The 13,531-nt window shown below is 32.9% G+C and overlaps 1 protein-coding gene across 3 annotated transcripts; it reads left to right on the top strand.

The window, feature by feature from the left end:
- Nucleotides 1–336: 336 nt before the first annotated feature.
- LOC114406436 (putative ABC transporter C family member 15) lies at nt 337–13,179 on the top strand. Of its 3 annotated transcripts, none has more exons than XM_028369141.1 (12): nt 337–360; nt 1,958–2,037; nt 5,691–8,041; nt 8,148–8,234; nt 8,505–9,158; nt 9,576–9,740; nt 10,069–10,363; nt 10,518–10,732; nt 11,112–11,417; nt 11,837–11,900; nt 11,995–12,234; nt 12,529–13,179. In XM_028369141.1, the coding sequence occupies exons 2-12, from the start codon at nt 1,998–2,000 to the stop codon at nt 12,672–12,674; spliced, it is 4,563 nt and encodes a 1,520-aa protein (XP_028224942.1). In that variant the 5' UTR covers nt 337–360; nt 1,958–1,997; the 3' UTR covers nt 12,675–13,179. The 3 variants fall into 3 exon arrangements, with proteins under 3 accessions (XP_028224942.1, XP_028224941.1, XP_028224940.1); XM_028369140.1 differs by lacking the exon at nt 337–360 and adding an exon at nt 1,706–1,845; XM_028369139.1 differs by lacking the exon at nt 337–360 and adding an exon at nt 1,707–1,852.
- Nucleotides 13,180–13,531: the final 352 nt, after the last annotated feature.

Genomic DNA, 13,531 nt, shown 5'->3' with positions numbered 1-13,531 from the left:
GTGTGCTCGTTGTTAATAGCTGCCCATCTACATGTATGCATTCATAATTACTTTTCAAAATCCCCTTTTTAAAAATTCCAAAAGCAACCTTTTAGTAAAGTTTTTTTCCCTTCTAGGTAAAATGTGATCAAATTAGACTATTACTTTATATACAATGTCCATATAAACACCTTACCCACGCCGTGACAAAAAAACACAGCATCAATCAAATTAGATTCTGGCTTGGTGTGTTTTGGAAGGATTAATTCAGAACCTCTCACACAATTCTGAATTTCTGATCTTTAATCCAATCTCAAGCACCCTTATGAATCATTCGCCAACCACAAATTCAAAGATTGTGCTCGAGATGTTGACATCTAGGTATGTTAAAACTATTGATTTCCTTCACAATTTTGTTTGTTCGTATGTGTGAAACAATCGTACCATAATGTTGTACTTGGATACGCAATTTGAGATATGATTGAAGAAATATTATCTTTTTAACCAAGTATGGCATGGGCAAGAACTATTTGTTGTTGTTGTTGCTGCATTACGGGTAAGGATTAATAGTTGAATACCACGTGCATATAGATTAATAGATTCATAAATGAACCCAACAAAAAGAAATGTTGCTTTTTAAATACTTCTATGATTCCCAAATATTTGATACCCAGGTAACTCAAAATGTGGGATATATTCTTCATATATTACCAAATGCTCGTTAAATTATTTAACTATCTTTAGTTTCTATGATGAGAAAAACTCATTTGTAAAAGGGTTAACAAGTTGTACAAGAGGAAAAAAAATGTGGGTTCTCGAGGTTTTTATGTTGAGAAATTATGAACATACACTGTTTTTCTTTTTAGTTGCATTGTAAAGAAGTATTTGGGTCAATCAAGTTTCTCTTCTATTTCATTTTCTGTTGTTTTCCTATTGTATTACTTAAAGGTGTGTTTGGATTTCCGTTTTGCTTTCATTGAAGGGACTGTTATTTCATTCTGAGACAGAAACATACAAGAAAAAGAAAGAGAATATTTGTGTGTTTATCCAATTCAACGGATACACAAACACACTCATTATATCTATTATTTTCCTTTTCCACCTTTTAATTTCTTCCTATCTCTATTGGCTTCCACTTCAAATTCATTCCTAAATGAGAGGAACATTTATGCTGTTCCATTTATGTTTACTAATTAATCCGCTGATTTTTGTCACAGGCCAATTTTATCTTTTGTACTAAATCCCTACAACTTTTTTGGGTAAAAAATAGCATTGCTATTCTGTGATTACATGAGGGTCACATGTTCAAATTCAAGAAACAATCTCGTGTACTTGATCATTATGACGTTTGGTTTCTTTGTGGAATTTGAAGATATTTTTACAAGTTTAGATTTATTAGATCAATTATGAGATTAGTCATTGAAGTTATTAATTAAACTCTAGTACACTCATCTCTACATCAGGATTTGCTTTTAACATTCATGGGTCCATCAGATCTGTTTCTTGTAAAGTTGTAATATGCTTCTCAGCTTTTGCTGTCTTTCTTTGAATGCAGAAGACCACGAACTATCCATCAAACATAACATGACAAAATCCAATTATGTAGACACGCACGTGACGTCTAACAGTCCAATTTCCTTTCTCACCACGAAAATTGACTAGAAAAATAAACAATATATATTTTGGTCTAATAATTTTCCCTTTAATAAAAGTTGTTCCTTCCCTCTTTCTATTGGTGAAAAGCACTATAGTACTCTTTTGAATCTCCCCTACTTCTCTCTCTCTCTCTCTCTATGGCACCCTTCCCTTTTTCTCTACTTCCCATGCTTGCTTCCTCTGCTCTCAAAAGCTCTATATCCATTATATGTTAGTGGTTAGTACATATATTCATGTGTGTATATATTGTTGTTATTATTACTATTATTATTATAATAACATGATGAATCTAAGGCCAATCATATGTAACACTTTCCTGCAGAACTAAAAGTAGAATTTGAGCTTCACGTTGAGAAGCAAGTATGCCTTTGGAGGACTTCTACAGGATATTTGGTGCCACAAGTAAGTTCTAACCATTACTTTCACAAGTTTCATGCACCTTTTCCTCACATCATTACATGAAACACACAAAAAAAGTTTGAAATTGATAGAAAGAGAGTAATTCATTTTAATAGTATATATATAAGTTCAAACAGAGAGAAATTATTTGAAGCAAAAGTAGTTTTCAAGTTCTTGTTATCACGGAATGCATTATGTGTGAGCATTTTACTTCACATGTTTTATTCTAATTGTGTTTTTGTTCTTCACTTGCCTGAATGACTACTCCTTGTTCTCTACAAAAAGTTTTGAAGGATTTTTCTTAGTTACGAGAGATTTTAAGATTTGATAAACAGAGGATTTTTGTGAGTTGGGGAGAGGGTAGATAGCTAACTTCTCTCAAATATTTAAAACATTTTAAGGAAATACATGTTACTGATGCATAACATGCAAATATGTAGTGTGTTTTTTATATATAAAAAAATAGAAATACATGCTAGCAACACAATAATCGGTTCATGCTGATAAAATAAACAATAATGGGTCCAAATTTCTGTAGAAGTACATGCTAGCAACACAACAATCCCGTTCTATATGCTTTTAGTTTGAGGGTAAAAAATTAGAATTCTAGTAATATAATCTTTAAAACATTCTTTAAGTTAATGATGTACTTCTTACTTAATGAGTGATATGAATGCTACTCTCTAATGATCATTCATTAAGTATATCATTAACTTTTATAGTTATGTTCTTTATATATATATATATATATATATATATATTATAAAATGTGAAAACTATTTTTATATAAGAATGAAAAAAGTAATATGAGATTATATATTTTGATCTCAGTATAATTATTTTACAAAACATATTCCACTCTCAATGTCTCTTCAGTACGTATAGGAGATTTTTTTTTTATCCATTTTATTTTGTTAGTAAAAAAAATTAAATTATAATTTTTCTCCTTTTCCTTATTTCTTATGCTTCATTTGGTAAAAGCAAAAGAGAATGTAAAAGAAATAAAATTAACAATAAAATTATGCGAAACTTATATTTTTACTCCCTGATTTAATTTAAAACTTTTATTATTTTTCTTTTTACTCTGTCCAACATATCCTTAATCATTCAACTCACCTTATTTTTTTAAATAAAAGTTCAGATTTTCTGACGCATATGTATTATGTATTAGTAACTTTTCCTGGTGATTAAAATAATATTTTTCAACAATAATATGCTTAAGCTGGTTATTGTCTTACGTATCCAAAGTGAAGTGTAACACTTACATATGTGAATTATTAAACTCATGTCTCCCACTGAATTGCTTTCCTAGTAGGATCCACATACTAGAAATTGATTGGTTTGACATTGAAGTGACGAACCGCATGTTGTAGCTGTCAGCAACGATGTTGTCTTCGTATGTAGTAATAGGGTGGATTCATTGATCTAAGTCCTCAAATAATTTTCCACATGGTGACCTTATCTTGTTCCAAAAAACAAATTTTCATTTTTCCATCACCTTGGAAGGAGGGAAGGAAACAACACCTAAACAATTGGATTTTGAAGTTACAAAAGTTAGGTAGAGAAATTTCATGTTAGTAGTTAATTAACACCAATTTTTAATATTGGTTTTTGTTATGTGAATTATTTAAATAAAAAATAATTTTCATTTAAAATTACTCCTAGTTGTTCCAGCCTCTAGGCTTGATTGCTTGAATATTTTTTTTCAATTTCAATGTGTTTTCGAGGAGACAATACAAACATCCTTTGCTTTATTTTGTTTGTGGACACAAAAAAAAAAAAAACTATATTTTGTTTGTTTGTACGTTCTGTGTGTGGTAGGCATTTTGACAACTGTATGCACTGAGCGGTGATTCCAAAGCTGTATCATTATTTGTTTATTGTAAAAACCGGTGATTGTCAATTTTAACTTAGTTAATTAATGTTGTAAAAATAAACTTTGCTAATTAATGACTAAAGGACAACGATGACTTAAATATAGGACATAAATTAATTAAAGTTAGGAATCGGATCGGACAAAGTCTTTTTCACAATCATTACTGCGTAATTTCGTACGAGTGCTTTCAATTTTGACAGAAACAGTTTAAATAATATTAAAATTGATGCTCAGAGTGTAGATACACTGCATTCTTGCAGACCTAAGTCTAAATTATTTAAAAATGACTATTACCGGCTATAAAAGTCTAGTCTTTTATTCAAAGAAAAGAAAACAAACAACTAATAAGACACTGTTTTCTTATAAAAGTCTGGTCTTTTAATTTTTTAAATAAACAATAAATTGAGATTTATTTTTTAAAAACAGTCGATTAACATTCATTATTTCTTTTTATCTCTTTTATTATCATATTATATAACCTATAAAATCTACTAATATTTTTCTTTTATTTTACTCTCTCACTAGGTGTCATATAGCATATTAGATATTCATAATTGTTTTTCTTTTCAAATAGCAGCAAATTTATTTAAGTTTTGATGACAATTAAAAAAATTCATACAGATAAGTAAATGTGAGTATTTTTTTATTCATTAAGTATAGGTGAGTATATGAAGTTATGCTGAAAGACATGTGTTTAACTCGTAGTCGTAGGCTAGGGTCGATTATAATGATGTTCAATTTGGATTTATTTGGTTTGGTATGTTTAATTTATGAGTATAATTATGCATAGCTAAGTATTGTGATTTATCAAAGAAATATTAAAATTAAGGCCACTTTCAAATAAGTTTCACTAAGAGTTATATTAATATATTATATTATTTGTATAATATTTTTATTAAAATTTTAAAATATTTTTTATTTTTATTTTACTATATCACATCAATTATTTTATCACACATTTTTTTCCTTCTTCTCTCACCCTCTTTGTTGTATAAAAATTTTGAGTTAAGTTAGTAGGAGTTTTGTTTGATTTATCTTAAAGAAATAATCACTTATTTTTATTAGCTTTATAGTAAAAAGAAATTAAAAATAAATAATTATGTTTTCCAATCAAGAGTTAGTTAGTTACCATTACATAAACGTTAGTTCTTAATTCTTTTCCTTAAAAAAATAAAAAAATAGAAAACTCTAAGCTCATAACTCAGCTATTTTCTAAGAGTACTATAGATTATGGTTTTTTTTTTTTTACTGATATAGATTATGGTTATGTTTGGATAAACTTATATTGTTAATTAATATAATAAGTGCCTCTTATAAAAAAGGTAACATGAATTATTATTTTTCGATAAAATCAATTTATGCACTCCAATTTTTGTAAAAGCTCTCTTATTTAACTTTTCCAAAAGTTGATTTTCACTTATGCATAAAATAATTTTAACTTACAAGAAAAAACTCAAAATATTTTACCTTCTTAATTTTATTTCTTAGAAATGGTTGTAGAGAAGTTTATCAACATCTTTGATCGATATTCTGTTTCTTTTTCGACACTATTGAGAAGAGTTATATCTTGCAAGTTTATAACAATGTTATTAACAACCTGTTTAGATGGTCTTTGGAATATTTTTTCATGTACAATGTCAACTCTAATTTGTCCATTTAACTTGTTTATTATTCAAAGTTTAGTCTGGGTTCAGGTATAGCATTTAACATTAACTTTTGATTATACTATGTGACATGTATCTTTATGACATTGACATCGATGATTGTTTGACTTTGACAGAGCTCAAAAGTCCGTTTTGGACTTCATGGCAGCCCTTCGAATCACCATGCTTGTTGGAGCATGTAACTTTACCAGTGGAACTTGGGTTCTTTGTGATCTTGTTAGTCCAACTCCTAAGAAAATACATAAACCTTATCAGCAAGCAAAACAAGGTCACTGATAGTGCCAAAGAGATTGTGCATCCAACTGCAATCAAATTTGGTTTTGCTTACAAACTCAGCTTTGTTTGCACCACGTTGTTGTTGGTTGTTCATTCATCACTGCTATCACTGATTCTCAATCATGAGACTCAATGCACCTCGAAACTTCAGGCCTTCACATCAGAGATAGTTCAAGTGCTATCATGGGCAATTACTCTTGTAGCAATATGGAAGACATCAAAATCAAACACCTATTTCCCTTGGGTTCTGAGGGCTTGGTGGCTTTGCAATTTCATTTTGTGTATCATAAGCACAGCCCTTCAAGTCCACTTCAGTGTCACCAACAATGGTCAAATTGGCCTTAGAGAATGTGCAGATTTCCTTGGTTTTCTTGCTTCAACATGCCTTTTGGTTATTTCCACAAGAGGGAAGACAGGCACAGTGTTGCTTGCCACAAATGGTGCAGCATCTGAACCACTTCTAGGAGAGAAAGCTGAGAAAGAAAAACATTCAGAGTGTCAAAAGGAATCTCCATATGGAAAAGCCACTCTTCTCCAACTCATAAACTTCTCATGGCTCAACCCTTTGTTTGCAGTAGGGTATAAGAAACCCCTTGAGCAGATTGACATTCCTGATGTTGACATCAATGACTCTGCTGAGTTTCTAACATGCTCCTTTGATGAGAGCCTTAGGCAAGTCAAGGAGAAAGATGCCACTGCTAATCCATCTATCTACAAGGCAATCTACTTGTTTGCAAGGAAGAAAGCAGCAATCAATGCATTGTTTGCAGTGGTAAATGCTTCAGCTTCATATGTCGGTCCATACCTGATAACTGACTTTGTGGATTTCCTTGGAGAAAAGGGATCACACGGCTTGAAGAGTGGATACCTTCTGTCACTGGCTTTTCTGTGTGCCAAAATGGTTGAGACCATAGCTCAGAGGCAGTGGATTTTTGGTGCAAGGCAATTAGGCCTTCGCCTCAGAGCAGCGTTGATATCGCATATATATCAGAAGGGCCTGCATCTTTCAAGTAGATCGCGCCAAAGCCACACCGGCGGTGAGATAATGAACTACATGAGTGTGGATGTGCAGAGAATCACAGATTTTGTTTGGTATGTGAATGTGATATGGATGCTGCCTATTCAAATTTCTTTAGCAGTGTTCATTTTGCATACAAATCTAGGACTAGGTTCATTGGCTGCACTAGCTGCTACATTGGCAGTGATGACTTTGAACATTCCTCTAACAAAGATACAGAAAAGATACCAAGCCAAGATCATGGACGCCAAGGACAACAGAATGAAGGCCACTTCAGAAATCCTCAGAAACATGAGGACTTTGAAACTTCAAGCATGGGACAGACAATTTTCTCAAAGGATAGAAGGACTTAGGCAAATAGAGTACAATTGGTTAACGAAGTCACTGAGGCAAGCAGCATTTACTGCCTTCATCTTTTGGGGATCACCTACATTCATTTCTGTGATAACTTTTTGGGCATGCATGTTCATGGGGATTGAGCTGACAGCAGGAAGGGTCCTGTCGGCATTTGCCACGTTCCGAATGTTGCAGGATCCTATATTTAGCCTGCCTGATTTGCTCAATGTCATTGCTCAAGGAAAAGTTTCCGTCGATAGGATCGCTTCATTCCTCCGCGAGGAAGAAATCCAGCATGATGTCATTGAGAATGTTGCAAAGGACAAAACAGAATTTGACATAGTTATTCAGAAAGGGAGATTCAGCTGGGATCCCGAGTCAAAAACTCCAACCATTGATGAAATAGAGTTGAATGTTAAGAGGGGAATGAAGGTGGCAGTTTGTGGATCTGTAGGTTCTGGAAAGTCTAGTTTGCTATCAGGAATTTTGGGAGAAATATATAAACAATCTGGGACAGTGAAGATCAGTGGAACAAAGGCTTATGTGCCACAATCAGCATGGATACTGACTGGAAACATAAGGGACAACATTACCTTTGGAAAAGAGTACAACGGTGATAAGTATGAGAAGACTATTGAGGCTTGTGCATTGAAAAAGGACTTTGAGCTATTCTCATGTGGTGACATGACAGAGATTGGAGAGAGAGGGATTAACATGAGTGGGGGACAGAAGCAAAGGATTCAGATTGCTAGAGCAGTTTACCAGGATGCTGACATATACCTTTTTGATGACCCTTTCAGTGCTGTTGATGCTCACACTGGCACTCACCTCTTTAAGGTCAGTTAGATTTTCTTTATACTTCAACTATATGTAATTGTTTCATGGTATCAGTACAGGTTAAAGAAACAATTGCTTTACTAATTGTTCCATTTGTTTTCTGCAGGAGTGCCTTATGGGGATTCTCAAAGAGAAAACTATAATTTTTGTTACACACCAAGTTGAGTTTCTTCCAGCAGCAGACCTCATTCTGGTAAATGAAGTGTGAAAGTTTGTTTATTTCTTTCTTTAATCACTGGAAAGTAAATCAAATTATGTTAGTAAAAGACATCAAAATCTGTTAAACTATTCATATTGTTTAAGGGAGCTAAATGTTTGATACTAGATTTTTTAATATGTATTTACTTTTTTCCATTTTTTTATCAACAAGTATATATTATAGCAATTTTAAGTAGGATTGTGATTGTATCACATTGTCATTGTGGCTTACTATATAACAACAACTGACTCAAATGAAAACCAGGTGATGCAAAATGGAAGGATAGCACAAGCTGGAAAATTTAAAGATCTTCTAAAGCAAAATATAGGATTTGAAGTTTTAGTTGGTGCTCACAGCAAAGCTCTAGAGTCAATTATTGTGGCTGAAAATTCAAGTAGAACAAATTTAAACTCAATAGCTGAAGAAGGGGAATCTAACTTCAGCTCCAAGTCAAGTCATCAACATGACCACACACAACATGACACAGTGCAAGACAATCCTCCAGAGGGCAAAGGAAATGATGGAAAGTTGGTGCAAGAAGAGGAAAGAGAAACAGGAAGCATAGCAAAAGAAGTTTACTGGGAATATTTGACCACTGTCAAAGGGGGGATTTTGGTTCCTCTCATTCTCTTGGCACAGTCTTCATTCCAAATACTTCAGATTGCTAGTAACTATTGGATGGCTTGGGTTTGTCCCACAAGTAGTGATGCTAAGCCTATATTTGACATGAATTTCATACTACTTATTTATATGGCCCTCTCAGTTGCTGGTTCATTTTGTGTTTTGCTCCGAGCCATGATGGTGTTAAATGCCGGACTTTGGACAGCACAAACATTTTTCACAAAGATGTTGCATAGCGTGCTCCGCGCCCCCATGGCATTTTTTGATTCTACACCAACTGGAAGAATCTTGAACAGGGTGAGCATTCATATCAATTCTATTTATGTTTATTATTACTACTATAATAGTATTTCTCGACACACCCAATTTTGACCATAAAAGGGTTTCAATATGTTGGAGAATATAGAAGTCTCACATTAACCAGAACAAAAAGAACCAAAAAGTAGAGCACGCTTGAGACATTTTAGACTAAAGCGCCCCTAACTTATATACATTTTTTCTTCATTCTCACCAATGTGGGACTTGTATATTCTCTAACACAATGAAATGGACTAATGATTTTCATTGTAGAGTGCCAAAAAGTAATGTAAGAGTTCATCCATGGTTATTGGGATGTTTATTGTTATATACTTTAAAACAATTGGATTTCTCTCTGGATATTCCTTGAATTGTTCTTTTTACAATGATTCCAACACTTGAAAACTTTTATTTCAGGCCTCCACAGATCAAAGTGTGCTAGACTTGGAGATGGCAAACAAAATAGGATGGTGTGCTTTCTCAATAATACAGATTCTAGGAACTATTGCAGTGATGTGTCAGGTGGCATGGCAAGTATTTGTCATCTTCATTCCAGTAACTGGAGTCTGCATATGGTATCAAGTATGTGATCCTCTTTCCTTCTTGATCTATCTATGACAGGACAAAAAAAAAGTGAGAAACATTCCTAGTTTCAAAATTTACACAAGATGTAATACAATTTCTGAAGTTTATCATATAAACATATCAATAATGTAACAAAGTTAAACCTAAGTTATAGGAATTGGGTGTTACAAACTATGTGAAGTATATTTAAATTTTAAATCTAACATTTAATACAGAATAAGGAAGTAATAGTACTCGTCTGAAACTGAGACAAAAAATGACTATGAAATTAGTCTTTCTTTCTCACTGTCTCATCCTAACAGAAGTTGATTGATGTTTATTTCAGAGATATTATACGCCAACAGCAAGAGAACTGGCTCGCCTTGCACAGATACAAATTACTCCAATTCTCCACCATTTTTCAGAATCTCTAGCAGGAGCAGCATCAATACGAGCTTTCGATCAAGAGGGCCGTTTCATATACACAAATCTTCTCCTTGTTGATGGCTTCTCAAGGCCATGGTTTCATAATGTGTCTGCAATGGAATGGCTTTCTTTCAGGTTGAATTTACTTTCAAATTTTGTTTTTGCCTTCTCACTGGTCATGCTAGTGAGCCTCCCTGAAGGAATAATCAATCCAAGTAAGTACTAAGTCGTACTGACTACTGAGTCTTTATTTGGAAACAAATATAAATCACAATCATTCATGTTTAACTAAAACATACAAAGTGATCATCAGATAACGCACCTCTCATGAATTAAAGATTAAATTTTTCTGCATTGGATTTGTTGCAGGTATTGCCGGGTTGGCAGTAACATATGGGATCAATCTGAATGTGTTGCAAGCTTCAGTTATATGGAACATATGCAATGCAGAAAACAAGATGATATCAGTTGAAAGGATCCTTCAATATACAAATATAACAAGTGAAGCACCTCTTGTGATTGAAGACAGCAGGCCGCCAAGCAACTGGCCAGATACTGGAACAATATGTTTCAAAAATTTGCAGGTTAAAGATAGCAACAATTTAGGACATAATAACATACATATTAATTTATGTATGTTCACACACATAAGGAATATGTTATTATATGTATTAACATACATGCATACAATAACATGAGTTTAATTTCTATGTGTAAAATGTTTTACACTATCAACCAATCAGAAATTGTGATGCATATAACTTTTAAATTTTGAAGATAATTATTATAAAAGTCAACAAATTCACCACTGACAATTTCTAATTGGATGACAGTGTAAAAAGTCTTTACACTTTCGGTGCATTGACTATTTACTCATAATGTATTTCTTTCAATTACAATTTGCTTTTTATGTCCATAAGTTTTTCCTTACTTATATTCTACTATGTAATAAAATGTGTGCAGATACGTTATGCCGAACATCTACCATCTGTATTGAAAAACATCACTTGCACATTTCCTGGAAGGAAGAAAGTTGGTGTTGTAGGACGTACCGGTAGTGGAAAATCAACACTCATACAAGCCATTTTCAGGATTGTTGAACCAAGAGAAGGAAGCATTATAATTGACAATGTGGACATATGCAAGATTGGTCTCCATGACTTAAGGTCAAGGCTTAGCATTATCCCACAAGACCCTGCCTTGTTTGAAGGCACTGTTAGAGGAAACCTGGATCCACTACAGAAATACTCTGACATTGAAGTGTGGGAGGTAAATAATTTCATCAAACAGTTAGATCAAGCACATGAAAATGGAAGCCAATATATCTCTATCATAATGAGCACAGTAAAAAATATCTACTCATAAAAAATTAACCGGAAAAAAATATCCATTATTCATTGATTACATACAATACAATTTCAGATGAAAAAGAATCTCTCTCTCAAGAAAAAAAAGATCAGGTTAAAGTAAAAATTGGATTCCTATGCTTGACATTATTTGTTGTTATAGTCCCTATGTATAAAAAAAAAAACTACATTTTAGTCCTACATGAAAAACTATATACAAATTAGTTCTCAGCATATGCTAAGTTATAATGGTGTAAGAGTTTTTTCATTTAAGGCCAAAATGAAGTGTGAAATTTTTTCTCAAGGATTATCATCATTTACCAATGACTTTTTTATTTTCAGGCTCTAGATAAATGTCAGCTAGGTCACCTAGTAAGGGCCAAGGAAGAGAAGCTGGATTCCCCGGGTTGAATTCATCATCTTTGAACTTGCATAGTTTGATGATGCTTGTGGTACTAGAAATCATTACTAAATAAACTGACTTGAATGCTTTTTCTCAGTGGTTGAAAATGGTGATAACTGGAGTGTGGGCCAAAGGCAATTATTTTGCCTTGGAAGAGCCTTGCTGAAGAGAAGCAGCATATTAGTACTAGATGAAGCAACAGCCTCAGTGGATTCTGCAACTGATGGGGTGATACAGAACATCATAAGCCAAGAGTTCAAAGATAGGACTGTTGTCACAATAGCTCATAGAATCCACACAGTTATTGATAGCGATTTGGTTTTGGTTCTCAGTGATGGTACGTGTTTCTGTCTATCCATCTATCTGTATGTATGTATGTACGTATGCATGCATGTACGTATTTGGTTTTGGTGCTCAGTAATGGTACATGTTTCTGTCTATATATTTATGTATCTGTTTGTCTGTGTGTGTATGTATGTATGGCATTGATGAATGCTTAACTTCCAAATAAAGTCACAAACATATCATGCACAAAGGCATGCAATGACAAAAATGTAAACATGATAATGGAAGTAAAAATTTGATATGTTAGGACTGCCAAGAGAGTGCCTAATGCAATCTTATATTACAGGAAGAGTTGCTGAGTATGATGAACCATCAAAGTTACTTGAGAGAGAAGATTCCTTCTTCTTTAAACTTATAAAGGAGTATTCTGGAAGATCACATAACTTCAGCAACTTGGCAACTCAACATGTCCAAAGCAAGGAGCTATTATAGGACTTCAATGATATTAATTAATATATTGGAGAGGTAATTCTTGGGAAAACAAAGGCTCCATCTAAACTATTTCAACCACAGCTTCAATAAAACCACCAATGATACATATAAAGGGGTTTCAGGCCCCAAATGTGATGTGAAATAACATAGCACTGTTGTGGAACTTTTCCACAGCAAAAAAGGGAAATCTTCAAGTGGCTCTTCATTAGATATATGATAATGATGCATAGGCACTAGTTTTGAGCATGAAAGAGTAAACTAGGAGAGATGAGAAAGACCATCTACAAATCCAGACGGAGTTCATCAGAGCATAAGATAGCAAATAGCTAGTGACATTGAACATGAGTAGGATTAATATTATATGCATTTAGTTATGATGACTAGTAAATTGTAATAATCAGTTCCCTAGAATCTGCTAAGAAAGTGTACTTTTAATTGGCATTGGCCATATTGTACAATAGAATTAAAATTTTATCACAGGCTTTGGAATTTGGGTTGACGTGTATATACACTTTACTCAGGGCATCTCAAAATAATTATCGTCTTAGATTATTTTATATAAAGTAAAAATAATAATAAATAAATAAAAAAGACTAATAATTTTATAAAATCAACCTTATATTATTATTAATTCATTTATAGGTTTTGTTGTCCATTAATATTATAAAAGATATAACTAAAAAAAGATAATTAATGATACGTTAAATTAAAATGTAAATTATTTTCAAACATTTCTCACAATTATAATGGAATGAAATATATAATCTGAGAAAATCAATCCCTATTGAACAGGTGTCATTTATGGAGAGAAAAAATTTCCTCCCAACTTTCTCTTTCTGACTTTTCAGTTTTGAACA

The sequence above is a fragment of the Glycine soja genome, chromosome 3 (genome assembly GCF_004193775.1).
Source record: "Glycine soja cultivar W05 chromosome 3, ASM419377v2, whole genome shotgun sequence".
NCBI classification, from domain to species: domain Eukaryota; kingdom Viridiplantae; phylum Streptophyta; class Magnoliopsida; order Fabales; family Fabaceae; genus Glycine; species Glycine soja.
The sequence above is the reverse complement of the archived record's forward strand: the minus strand, read 5'-3'. Positions and strand labels throughout refer to the sequence as shown.